This window comes from Catharus ustulatus, chromosome 13 (genome assembly GCF_009819885.2).
Source record: "Catharus ustulatus isolate bCatUst1 chromosome 13, bCatUst1.pri.v2, whole genome shotgun sequence".
Classification (NCBI taxonomy): Eukaryota; Metazoa; Chordata; class Aves; order Passeriformes; family Turdidae; genus Catharus; species Catharus ustulatus.
This window is the reverse complement of record NC_046233.1, coordinates 17,376,193-17,388,937: the sequence shown is the minus strand read 5'-3', so window position 1 is coordinate 17,388,937 and position 12,745 is coordinate 17,376,193. Positions and strand designations below refer to the sequence as shown.

The window sequence follows — 12,745 nt, the reverse complement described above, 5'->3', positions numbered from 1 at the left end:
TGAACTGCATAGAAAGATTCCTATTTTATATTCCATCATACGCAATAGATCAAAGGGAAGGAGGGAGAAAAGAGGGGGGAAAGCGTGGCTGGTTCTAACAGCACATCATTTCACGGGATCTGCCAGTCCCTGCGCCCAATTGGCGGCTCTGAAGGAAGCGGAGCTCTGGCGTCATCACCTCCTTTTAAAGAAGTAAAGCAAGTCATTACTCCAGGTTATGTAACACTCAGACTATGCCAGACTTCGTGCCACCCTCTCAAAAAGGCAGCCGCTGTCAGAGAGCCTGCGAGGCGGGCAGGGAGTCACCGACGCTGTCTTTGGGAGCTTCCCCTGCTCGGGATAAGCCGGGAAGGAGCCCTCGCCCTCGGCCAGAGCAGGCAGCCGGGAAAGGCTCAGCACTGACCTGCGACATCGGCAGTCCGCAATGCCCTGCGCAGGGGGCTGGGGACAGCGCTCCTCAGCATCTCATCCTTCCTTCCCACAGCAGCCCTCAGGCCACACCTCACCCTGCTGAGAATAACCTAGTTCACAGGGTTAGCCGGAATGCTGGAGTCAGTCAATAAAGCCCCCGAAGCCCAGGCACCACTCCTCCCACACTCCTCCCACACTCCTCCCAGATTCACTGGCGAACAGCCCTAAGCAAAGGACCTCGCAGCACCCAAACTGCCCCAGCGCTGCACAGTGCCACACAGCAATCCACAGCCTTGGCAGATAACAAAACATCCACAGCCGGCTGTTCCAGCAAAGCACCCAAGAGGATTTTTCGTTAACATCACTATTTAGTGGGTCCAATAACTCCAGTTCAAGGATGCAACAGGGTCTGCACAAGGTGCTGGGGACAAGGACCCTCGCTGGCTGTGCAGGGCCAAGCCCCTCAGACCGCACACACAAACATCATTTTGCTCTGACACACACACCGTGCCCCCGGGAAACCACCAGGATAAAAACAAAGGGTAAAATCTGCAGCCTTCTGTAATGAGGCAAAGATCCCAGAGAGTTTTGCCTAAATGACAGGCAAACCTCCCCTGCAATTTCAATGTAACCCTTCAGCATTACTCAGTAACCAGGTCTAAAACTGTGAATGCTACCATCCCTCTTTCTACCTTTGAAACTAACTGCATATTTTGTATTTTATTCAGCTGGATTGTGGAAACATAGAAGCCAGCCAGCTCCTAATTTTTTGGGTCTTAGGAAACCAACACAAGTATCAAACATAAGGTTTGTGGACACAGAGAGTGTATGCTGAACAGACACAAAGCTCTTTCAGGAACTGAGAGGACAAAAAAACCCCCTCAACTCCTTAGTTATAGTGCAGCACCTGAAAAATGCATCAAATATTTGCAATTGGATGCACATTTACTGAGTCACCCACAACCATCTGAGGCTGAGCCAAACACTCTGTACCTGTATGATAAAGTACATTTAAACACTCTGATCCATAAGGATCATTTTCTAATGTAATGCAGTTTCCCATGACAATTTTATTAAGTTTAAACATGTGCCAATAGGCAGGATATTAGTTGACAAGTAAATTCTTTTACAGGTAGTGATTTCTTTCACACCTCTATGATACCACACAAGCCATCCTCTCTGCAGGCAATTACTCCTTCGGAAGACAGTCTACATAAAGTTTCTACAAGCACAAAAACCTACCTGGCTTTTAAAGAACATCAAAGTGCACAGTGAACATGAAAGCTCCCATCCGGTTCTTCACTAAGACCAGAACCTTTGCATAGGCAACAAACCTAGCCTTGAGCAGAGGTTTGTTTCCCCCAGGATTGGCCCTTCCAGCTTCCTTGAAAATAGTACTGGTAGGCTCTAGAGGGAGCTGCATCCAGCCTCAAGTAACCAAAATAAAAGAATCCACATAGGGAAGTCCATTAAGAAGGGAAAAGTGAGATTATGTCAATCATCACTTCTTCTTTCCCCAAGAAATTCACCTTGTGCACTGCAAACATCCACTTACAGATTAAACTGCAGGATTACAATTTATGGGGACTCACCACTCTGGCACAGGTACATACAGAATACAGAGGAGTTTACAATTAAAGCCCTCCTCATTATTGTCTTCAGTGATTTTCTAAATTTAGGAAAGGCCTTCTGTTTCTTTCCATACCTTTTGCTCCAACTCATCCACTTTCAAACAACACAGAGCCTGCTATCCACTCCAAGTTTACTCCAATGGGCTCGTGCCTTTCCTTAGCCCCAGCACCTGCCTCCAGCAAACAAGGACAGGAGATCAAAGCACACATCCCCAGTCTGAAGCAGGAAGCACATAGCAACCAAGGACACTGTGCCACACACTGCAGCAGATGGAAGCAGAGCTCCTCAAAGAGCAACTCGGTTCTCTGGGGCTGCCTCGACCTTGGGATGCCCATCAGCCCTTGGTGCCACCTGGAGAAACAGCTGTGAAAGGTCTCCTTCTAAAAGGAGTGGAGAGATTAAAGCATTAAGTACCTAATTGCTTCTCTTCTTTTTAAGGAATAAATTTAATTTTTTAGCAGATAGGACGGACAATTCAAAACTGGTGTTTCCTAAAAGAAATGCTGTGCAGTCTGGTAAAAAGTAGAAGGCAAAAGATTTCAGGTTGTTGGAACAAATCTCCATTTACCAACACGACCATTTATTTCAGGTAAAAAGTAGAGGGAAATTACTTTCTTACAGCAGTTTCTTTTTTTCTCCTCCTTTTTATCTCCAGCAGGATGGGCCTTTCTAAATATGGATATAAAATGATATGGAATATGATACCATTTAGCAAGACAGGACACTATCTCCATACTCTGCCTCTCTCTGTTTCATACAGGTAAGTATAACATGACCTAATTCATAAGAATAACTACAGTCAAAAAGCAAAAACTCACGTGTTGGGGGAGGAGGAGTCTGCAAAATGAACAGATTTATACCAAAGACTTTTCTCTCTTCCCCAGTAAGGACAGAAAGTTGCTCTGTTCCCAACCACACACATCCACTTGGAGACTCCCACACGGCCCAGTTTTGTTTTATTCCAGCATTTTGTTGGGGAGAAGAAAAGATAGAATGCTTTGGGGTGGGAAGCACATAAGTAACATCATCTCCAAAATGAGCAGCAGATCTCTGTACCTCAAGGATGCATTCATGTATCATTCAAAGAAATATTAACCCACACTTCCACATGACTTTAAAAACAGATTTCCAAAATCATTTCAGCTTTAATAACTACAGGTGCTAATGAACTGTCTAGTAAGTATGGTGTTAACTACTCATCAGATTAGACAAAGAAATTGCCCAGACAGCTATGAATTGATTTCCCTTTCAATGTAATTGCACCCCACAATGATGACCCACAAAGAGCCACAAAGGAGTATCACATTAAACAAAATCCATACTTGCTATAATTTCATGCCAACATTTTTTCCTCAACAACCAAGTGAAAATTGTAGGAAAAGCTGATCAAGCAAACCCCTTTAAATGAACAGACTTTCCTCTAGTGAGGGTTCAAGGGAATCTTTTCAAACTTGGATCAGCAGAGGCTGCCATCTGAAATCAAGAACTCCTGCCTTGGTATCAAGGAAGTAAGCTCAAAACTGTGAGTATCAAGTGGCAGCTCAAGTTCAAGCAGAAAGCAGCTACTGAAATACATTGTGGATCATGCTGCAGAAAGGAAAGGTTTGAGCTGTCAAATGTCATAAGCAGGATGAGCAGTTTTAAGAGGCTAGGGTAGGGAAATGGGTCTCTCTTTTGTCTCACTCACCTCACATGTGCCAATCTCTCAGATTTTCTGAGATTTCCTGATGCCCTCACCCTAACAAGGAGCTGCAGTGCAAAATGTCACTACACCCATGTGTCCTCCTCTCCTGGACTTGCTGTTCTGTACCACCAACCAACTGTGCTTCTCATTCAGTCCTCTTTAAGAGTCTCTATGTCCACAAACCACACAAACCAGTCTTAGTTTGTTCCAGCACTTTATCAGGGAGTAGGAGGAAGAGTATGAGTCTGAGCTGGGAAGAGGGAGCTCCTCCAGTTCTCTAGTAGTCAAACAGAAGCCACAGAGCTTGCACTTTCCCAATCCTGGGAAAGAAAGAGGGGCCAGGAAAGGAGAAAAAGTGCACAACACAGGGCAGGAGACAAGACCAATTCCACGGAATTTGTTTTATCACAAGAGTATCATCTAATTAATATGTTATTATTTGGTGTTGCCTGGTATCTTTGTACAATAAAAATTGCAGCACTACTGTAGTACTGGAAAATTGTTCACTAGTATACCCTAAAAGCCCTGATTCCAACCTGTGTGCTGTACCATGCACCTTGACCAGAAGCCTTTGAGGACAGTGTCTGAAGGCTTGTGCTCATTAAGGCATCTTTGAGAGAACTGAACAACCACTTCTACCCTGAACTGCACTTTAAGAAAATGTTTAACCCATATACTCAGAGGTAAGAAAACAAGCAACTTGCCATCACTATTAATAGCAGAATTACAGCAATATGTATGAATAAGAGATAATGAATTCCAGAGACATCAGTCAGAATAATCCAAAGACATTCCCAAAGTAGAAAATCAGAACAGCGCAGTGGGATTCATTCAAACATTCAACAGCTTTCCTTGGGAATGCTCTGAGGTATAAACGGTCCATGCATTTGAAATTATCTCTAAAATCCATATTGGAGATTTGTTTCTTCTTTGCTCAAATTAACTTTTATTCCTATGGAGTCCTACACAGCCCTGAGCAATCAGGATCAGAGAAAAAGTGCAGGACTTGAAACAGCCCTTTATCTCTACAGTCATCAGTACATCACACTTCTGGTGAAAACGATTTAGGGAGTTAACAAAAAAAGTTCCTAGCAGTCACGCATTGCTATCACAAAATCAAACATGATAAAACAGGTGCAGCAACCCACAAGTGATGAGAAAACAGATGAAGTGGGCAGGGATGACAAGGCTGGAAAAGCAGTGGCAGCCTCTGGCTAGGACTGAATCGTGCTGCTGGGATGGGGGTGCAGTCTGGCACAGAAGGGGAAGGGGCTGTGTCAGAATAGGTAGTTCTGGAAGGAACATTCTTGGGAAGAAAGGACTAAAGCTGTAAGAGCTCCTACACATGATGCTCAGGTTCATTAACTGGCCACCACTGATGAAATGGATAAAGGCTGTAAGCCATGTAGCTATTAGCTTTCACTTCCCCAGAAATATTCAGAAAATTAGCTTTTCATGCTCTTTTGTTTCCTTGAGGGCAGGAGCAAAGGTTGAAGAGATGTGTTCTTCAATATTGAAAGTCTGTACTATATAAATACAAACTAAATTCTAGACTACCTATAGGACAGTCTATACTAAATGCAAACAAAACTGGCAGAAATGAGAAAAATGTACCAAAACTGAAGATAGCACTCAAGCACCAGAATGTAAAAAGAACTCCTAGAAGACTATGAAACTGAAACTAAACACAAGGATTAACTCCACACACAACATGCATCAGAAAAACAAAAACAGGTTAAGCATGAAAAACACAAGTCACTGCTAAGTCTGAGATGATACTATTGACCACCACCAAGTGTGGACAACATTACATCAACACTGGAAAATCGTTTGAGTCACCATCAATACATGGAAATCCTAAACAAAGCCACTAGTTTGCAAGCAAACTGTAAAAATGTTATTTTTGCAATTGATATACAGTAGTTTCACGAATACAAGCCGCACGGAGTATAAGCCGCACTTCCGGTGCCTCGACAATGTTGCTGTCTTTGTCAATAGATAAGCCGCACCCCGAATATTAGCCGCACTTTCGTTCGTCGCGAGAATCCGTGCGCAGCTTTCACAAATTGGCCAATTAGTAACAGGATCGCGGCATAGCGGGCTTTACTGGCTTGGGGCGGGGCCAGGAAGGCTCGGCCCGCTCATGGTTGCCGACAGGGCCGGCCGGGTGGTGCTGCAGCTGCCGCCGGGCTCACTGGCCCCCCTCTCCCGTCAGCACTGCCTCGCTGCCGCGTTTGCTCGTCCTGCCAGCGGGCCAGCCGCTGCCGCCGCTGCGAGGCACGCCGGCCGCCCCGCGCCATGTTAGCTCGCCCGGCCGGCAGGGCCGCCGCCGCCAGGCTCGCCGGCCGCCCCCTCCCGTCTGCACCGCCGCCGCGTTTCCTCGCCCTCGCCGGCACTGCAGGCCCCCGCACCGCCGGGCTCTCCCACGCTGCTGGCCCCGATTCTGCTGGGCTTCCCCCGCTGCCAGGCAGCCCCACCCGCCGGCCTTCCTGCTTCTGCCATGCTCCCCTGCACTGCTAGCCCCAGTTCTCCCAGGCTCCCCCGCCCTGCTGGCCCGGGCTCTGCCGCCCCCCCTGCCCCGCCCTGCTGGCCCAGACTCTGCCGCCCGCCCCCCGCACTGCTGGCCCCGCCTCTGCCAGGCTTTCCCACCTCAGCTGGGGCCGGCCGGGCTCCAGCTTGGCTTGGGGTTGCGGCGGGCTCTCACTTCCGTGTTGGCAGATTTTAGAATTTTGTTAATGTATTAGCCGCCCTCGAATATTAGCCGCACTTCCGGGTTTCCACCAAACTTTTGGTCAAATTGGTGCGGCTTGTATTCGTGAAATTACTGTAATCACTATTATTTAAAACAAGTAATCAGTTTCAGTTTGGAGAAAATGCTTATGCAGCCTGTCACCCCTCCAAGGAAATAGCTGTGAAAGATTAATAATCATCTAAAGCTTATAGTGCTAGAAATATGCACCAGCCCATCCCCATGGGAAAGATCCCCCCAGGATCCTCAATGGGATCAGAACAACCACAATACCAGGAGGGGAGGAGAACAGCACAGCTGGGAATAGGGAGAACAAAGTTTTAACAGAAATTATTAAAATTAAGCTTTTTAAAAGCTTCATAATATAAACATTAGAGCACTGCATCCCTTCTTATGAATAAAACTGTCTGTTCCAAATATGGTATTTATGAATGAGATTTGTCTACAAAGCAACAGGACTACAAACATCAGATGGGAAAATAAAACGAACCTCTTAATTCTGAAGCTGGTTGTATTTCACAGGCTAAAGAGCAGGAGACTGGTTTATATTAGATCTAAGGTGATACAGATGCCAAATGACATTTTGGAGGCAGTGTGTAGCTGTAAGGAGATATCAGGAGAAGCAGACTGGACACCTCCACAGAAGATAATAATTATATATCTAAGCATCCAGAAAGCATTCTGATATTGTGGCAGACAGAATTAAAGCTGAACAATCTGAAATATCAGAGGCAATCCAGCTGTGCTCCACTCATGAAAGGGAGTTTTCCCTTGTACTTAATGAATCACCATAAAAACATTTTATATTAGTTTTACATAAATTCTTTTTACTGTTCCTCATTATTTTCTACATTTATTATTTTTTGTTTTTAATTGGTCACTACAAATGTTTCTAGTGTTTTAACATGAAAATAAATAGCTGTCATTAGCAGCTCACAGTATTCTGTATACCTACATTGATCTTGTTTGCTTTGGAATGAATACTCCTGACAAACAACTGTGAGTATTTACTCACAATAATACAGATGTTGATGATAAAGTACATAAATCTATGATAAAATAACCATGGGGAATGACATACAGACATTCTCTTCTGTTAAAAAAAGACTGGCAACCATGTCACTTCCTCCTGTTCCACTGGCTGCAGGGTCCTGTGAACAAAGTGACGTCATCATCACCAGTCTCTGAGACAGAGTCATCTGTGACCTTGTAACTCTTATTTGTGCTGACATTGGAAATTCTCTTGTTTCTTACCTGAACTAACACTTCCATTTCTGCTAATTTCTCATTAGAAAAAGACATCATGTGAATTAAAAAAAAAAAGGAATACTTTTTTGTGTAAATATTTTTATAAAAGCATTTAAAATCAAAACAGCATCTTCAAGTAGCACATGGCTGAAAGAATATAACAACAAAACAAACAACACTTGAGGACAACAATTTATTTTGAAGCAAAAAATTCTTTAGTAACTAGAAGAGAGATGTGTCTGTTTTTGGCATGTTCTATGCTATGAAAAGGAAGACTACTCTCGGTTTAAGTAGGTGTATTCAAATACCTGCATACCCTTTGAAGTCATTAAAAATTGCAATTCTAAAGGAAGCAAATACAGTCTCCCCTTAGGCTCTGGCTAGTTTTGTGGAACAAAGAGTCTGATGGCAAATTCAGCATGGAGAAAATTCCCACCTGAACTCTGCATTCCTGCCCATGTGCCCAAGAACATCAGCCCTTCTGGACCAACAAACATGTCTATGCTCATGCTGGAACCCAGAGCAGCTGTCTAGTAACACTCAAATGTAACCTGCACAGCACAGGCCCACAAACACCTGTACTAGCCCTGACCTGAACTGGTTCTCTCCTGAAGAGGAGAGCAGGGGAGTGGAACTAGGTGAGGACAGAAGGTGACAACTTACTTAGCACTTCTGTCTTTCATCTTGTAAAACAAACAAAGGAGAACCCAACCTGTATGCTGGCAGAAAACATTTCCCAGCTGTTAAAGATGATATTGCGCAATAATTGTGCATGGTATCCATCAAACTGTTTAAATATGGTGCAAGCCAATGACATAAATACATTCATTTTCACCACATCCTTTAAATAATACAAATAATTGTAAATTGATTTATTTACTTCTTTATATAATTGCTTCCCCAAAATTTGAAGCTATTTGAAAAATTCTATCCTGCTTACAATTTATGGAAATATTTTTTGGCCAGGAGATCATATTTAACATACTTTAAACACCTATTTAAACATCAACATAAGGATTTCTCCATACCAAGAGCTGGGCAAATCCTTACACAATCTCCCAAAGGGTGGCAGCCACTTTTCTGTAACAGTGTATATTCCCAACTCCATTCACTCACCACTTTCATCAAGTAAGTCCTCCTCGTCATCCCCATCATTGTCCTCCTCCATCGCCTCCTCCTCATCTTCCTCCTCCTCCTCTTCCATATCCTCCTGCTCCAAGTCCGGGTCCAGGTCCGGATCACTCCCTGAGATTGACTCGTCTGACATGATTCCCAGTGGTGCTCCTTGTGCATTACCTGCTCATGTTCTACCGTGAGGCAGCCCTGGAAGGACACAGAACAGGAACATGAGCCCAGCAAATCCCAACTTGGAGCCTCAAGGTTCAACATCATAGCAGGATTACTGCTAATAAAAAACTAAATCAGCCTTTAAAATAACAGACTTAGATAACAGACAAAGCACAAAATCCTGTGTAGAAAACAGATGTCATAAGAAATGGATCACAATGATCTAGGCCCAGCATTGAAGAACCTCCATCTCTTCACTGGTATCCTTGACATGCACACAACAGGAGGATTCCTGGTATCAATACCTGATTATTCAGAGATGCAAAAATTAATAAATTATGTGAACAATTTCAGAACACTACCATCCCAACAGGAAGCATACAGAAAAGGATCAGTGTCAGCATCCCCTCTGGATACCTGTTACCCTGATCCCTGCAAACACCATCACAGTGTGCAGATGTGGCACAGAGACAGAAACCCCCTCCTGCCTCAGCTGTACCCACTGCAGAGGTCACCCAGCTCCTCATCACAGCCTGGCTGAAACAATAAAAACAGTGTTACCTTCATAGTTCGGGCAGAAGACAACAAAGATCCAATTCTAAAGTTGAATTCCCTTTGTAAAACAGGGCAGGAAGAAAAGTAAACACAAAGGAAGGATGGATCCGACAAAATTTGCATTTCCTTCTCTCAAAGACAAGAACTGGGGCTGCCTGTGCATAACTTCTCTACACCAATTCAGTTACATCAATCCAGTGCACCACAGCAGAAACTGTGGTAAAACATAAAAATAAATCCTGAAGAGAAGACCAGGGCAATCACAAAGTCACCAGTTTTCCTGTTCAGATCATGCACTGTCACTTCTGGACAGTGATGGGTTCTCCTGAACACTCCTCTTCCATACACAAAGAATGATCCTAAAGGAATTGTGTAAGATGGATGAAAAGAAACACAACCAAGAAAGGAAAAAGAAGAAGGCATCCTAAGGAACATAAGCAAAGGATGTATTCAAAGATCAAGCTGCAGAAGAATGACTACCCACACATTCTCCAGAAAGCTATAAAGAAAAATGAAGGAAACATTTCCTCATCACTCACTTCCCACTGCCCCCTACTTATACCACATTTCCACTGTAAACTACAAAATGTTTGAGAACTATCAGCCACTTAAAAACAAACAAACAAAAAAATACTAAATCCAAACTTCAAAGCAGATAAGGCAGTTAAAATATCTATAAACACTTAAAATTTCATTTCATTTAACACTTAAATTTCATTTTAAGCTGTGTTTCAGCAGTTACCAGATAACTCAAAAATCTGAAGGTTAAAGGCAACACCCCTGTAGCAGGGCTGAAAATCTAACTGTTGAATATGCTGAATTATTGCAGCTGAAGTCATCAGCTCCTGCTCTGCCCCTCTCAGCTCCTCAATAACACTGGAGTGTCAGAAAGAAAGTAAGCACATGGAAGAGAAGGCTTTTCAGAGATTGGCTTTGAACAGGAAGCCTTTCACCACTCAGTCCCAGGAGCACTTAACCACCAGGCAGAGACAACTGAAGTCCCTCCACTATTACATGTGTCACACAAAATAAGTTGGCTTAGTCAAGCAGATGGCAGAAAAGGCCAAAACCTGAATTAGCTCAAGTGGAACTGTGCCAGTTTATACAAGCCAAAGTATTAATTCAGCTTCTGTGGTCTGCTGGTAGGCAGGTACAAGCCTGTCAGGCCGCTGCAATACGGTCACCTCCAGCATCCCTTGTTTTCTGATGTCTGGTGACTTCAGTCAAGGGCTGCATACACAAAGCCATCTATTATCACAAGTTTTTCCTAACAAATGTTGTGCTAAAGTCTATGTGTATTTCAAAACAGTGCCTTATTTTTTCTTTTACACAGAACCAACCAACCAAAGGAACACAAACACTGCTAATACAGCAGGAATGAACTCTCCTCCACAAACAGCAAAAGCAGAAGTGCTGTAACGTCACTAAATGCTCCAGGTCAAAGAATGACACATGATACAGTTTCTCCCATCGTATCCTCCTGTGTGTCATTCTCTCACGTTCCATCACTTGTCCCAGAACCTTAAAAAAGAAAAACCCAAATCAAAACACAAAACATACACTGAAAATTATTTAAAGGCAAGGATATGGGTCCCTGTATTGCTACAGATAAAATCAAACGCAGTGGAGAGCAGCTCTCCCTCAGACTGGAGCACAAAAGGGCTGGAGCTAAGCTCGATTTTTGTTTAGCAGTAAGTACATGGTCTGTATGAGCCTGACGCCCTCTCAGCAGCCCCGGCCATACCCAGGAGACTTAAACAGAAGCTTTTGAAAAGACCTCATGAAATCTTGCCGAGCTGGGTGACACAAAGCTGGGTAACTCCTCTGTGCCTGTCGTGGTGCTGCCGCTTGTCCCTGTCCCTTCCCTGGTGGCGGTCCCGGAGCTCCCACCCTGCGCGGTGGCAGCGGGAGCAGCAGCAGGTACCGCTGCACAGCCCGCAGCCTGCCCTCGTTTCTCACACCGATCTGACCCACTTCGGAGCCTCCCACCAAGGGGAATTACACAACACGGCCAGATTGTGGCTGCCACTACTGTTTTATGGCTGAGTTATTCCAACCTGCCCCATCTCCTGCCTTTGCACACGCAGGCACGCTGTGCTGTGTTTAATCGCTGGAGGAAGGGCACTTTGTGAGAGATAAACTGATTACCTGTCCCTGGGCTCTTCCCAGCCCTGCATTGCATCTGCCGGGAGCTGGTCCTGAGTGGGATGTGTGCCTGAGGAGAGCTACAGCTCCAAGAAATCCATATCAAACCCTCTGCACCACCCTTACAGCAGCCAGTCAGCCTTCCAGCACAGAGCCTTGACAATAGTGAGGCTGCTGAGAAACTGGGCTGGGATATTAGAGAGAAACACTTGGAAAAATTCCTCTTGCTTACTCAGGGAGGAAAAAAGAGCTGTCATGTTTATCCTACCCAGAAGTTAAACCCTGCAATCAACTGCACATCAAATTAACATCCAAGACAGCCTCTCTCATGTATTATGTCCTGTCTTTCAACAAAGATAAAAATAGTTCTGAAGTTTTTTGGGCTTTGCTTTTTTAAGGTAGAACACTTCAGATAGTAAGTAAATGCCATGTGCTGATGACTGCCTCCTCCTCAAGCCTGCATGGAAAGGAGGCCCACTTCTAGATGAGAAACCTTGAGGATTTGGACACATTTCTGTTGTCCTCATGTTTTTCTTTCACTCTGCAAAGCTTTAAAATCACTTCTCACCTATAAAGTTGAGAGAGAAATGTGAAAGCAACTTTTCCCCTTCTACATGATAGCTGTTCACAGCAGGGCTGTGTATGCCATGAGCCAAACTCTCGGGTGAAACAGCAGTCCTCAGGGAATGTGGGGACTTATGGCATTTCTGTAAATAACTTTCATCAGAGGATCCACTTGCACCGTAAATACTAAACCATTATTTAACTATTATAAATACCATCAAGTAAAAAGCAAGGATGCAGGACAAGGCAGAATGGAGTCCTTCCTCGCTTGAGGAGAAGGAGCAGGGTTCCCCTGTACCTACAGCAAGTCACAAAAGCCAAAGTGACTTTACAGGAGCTCTTTGCCCACTACAACACAAGTGATTTAGGCACAGGACATGCTCCCTCCTGAGCACACAACCATCCCATGCAAATCCCCTCAGAAAGGGCAGGTTTAACACTAATGCTGCTCCAGTGCTGAACAGTAAAGA

At 44.3% G+C, this 12,745-nt stretch overlaps 1 protein-coding gene across 2 annotated transcripts in view; it reads right to left on the bottom strand.

Annotated features, from left to right (window-relative positions):
- Positions 1–12,745, bottom strand: part of RAD54L2 (RAD54 like 2) — a 68,238-nt gene that overhangs the window by 38,348 nt on the left and 17,145 nt on the right. For both annotated transcript variants that reach the window (XM_033071275.1, XM_033071273.1), the window contains exon 2: positions 8,841–9,047. In XM_033071275.1, coding sequence (XP_032927166.1) covers positions 8,841–8,991 — 151 coding nt within the window. In that variant the 5' untranslated portion in view covers positions 8,992–9,047. The remainder of the gene's footprint in view (positions 1–8,840; positions 9,048–12,745) is intronic.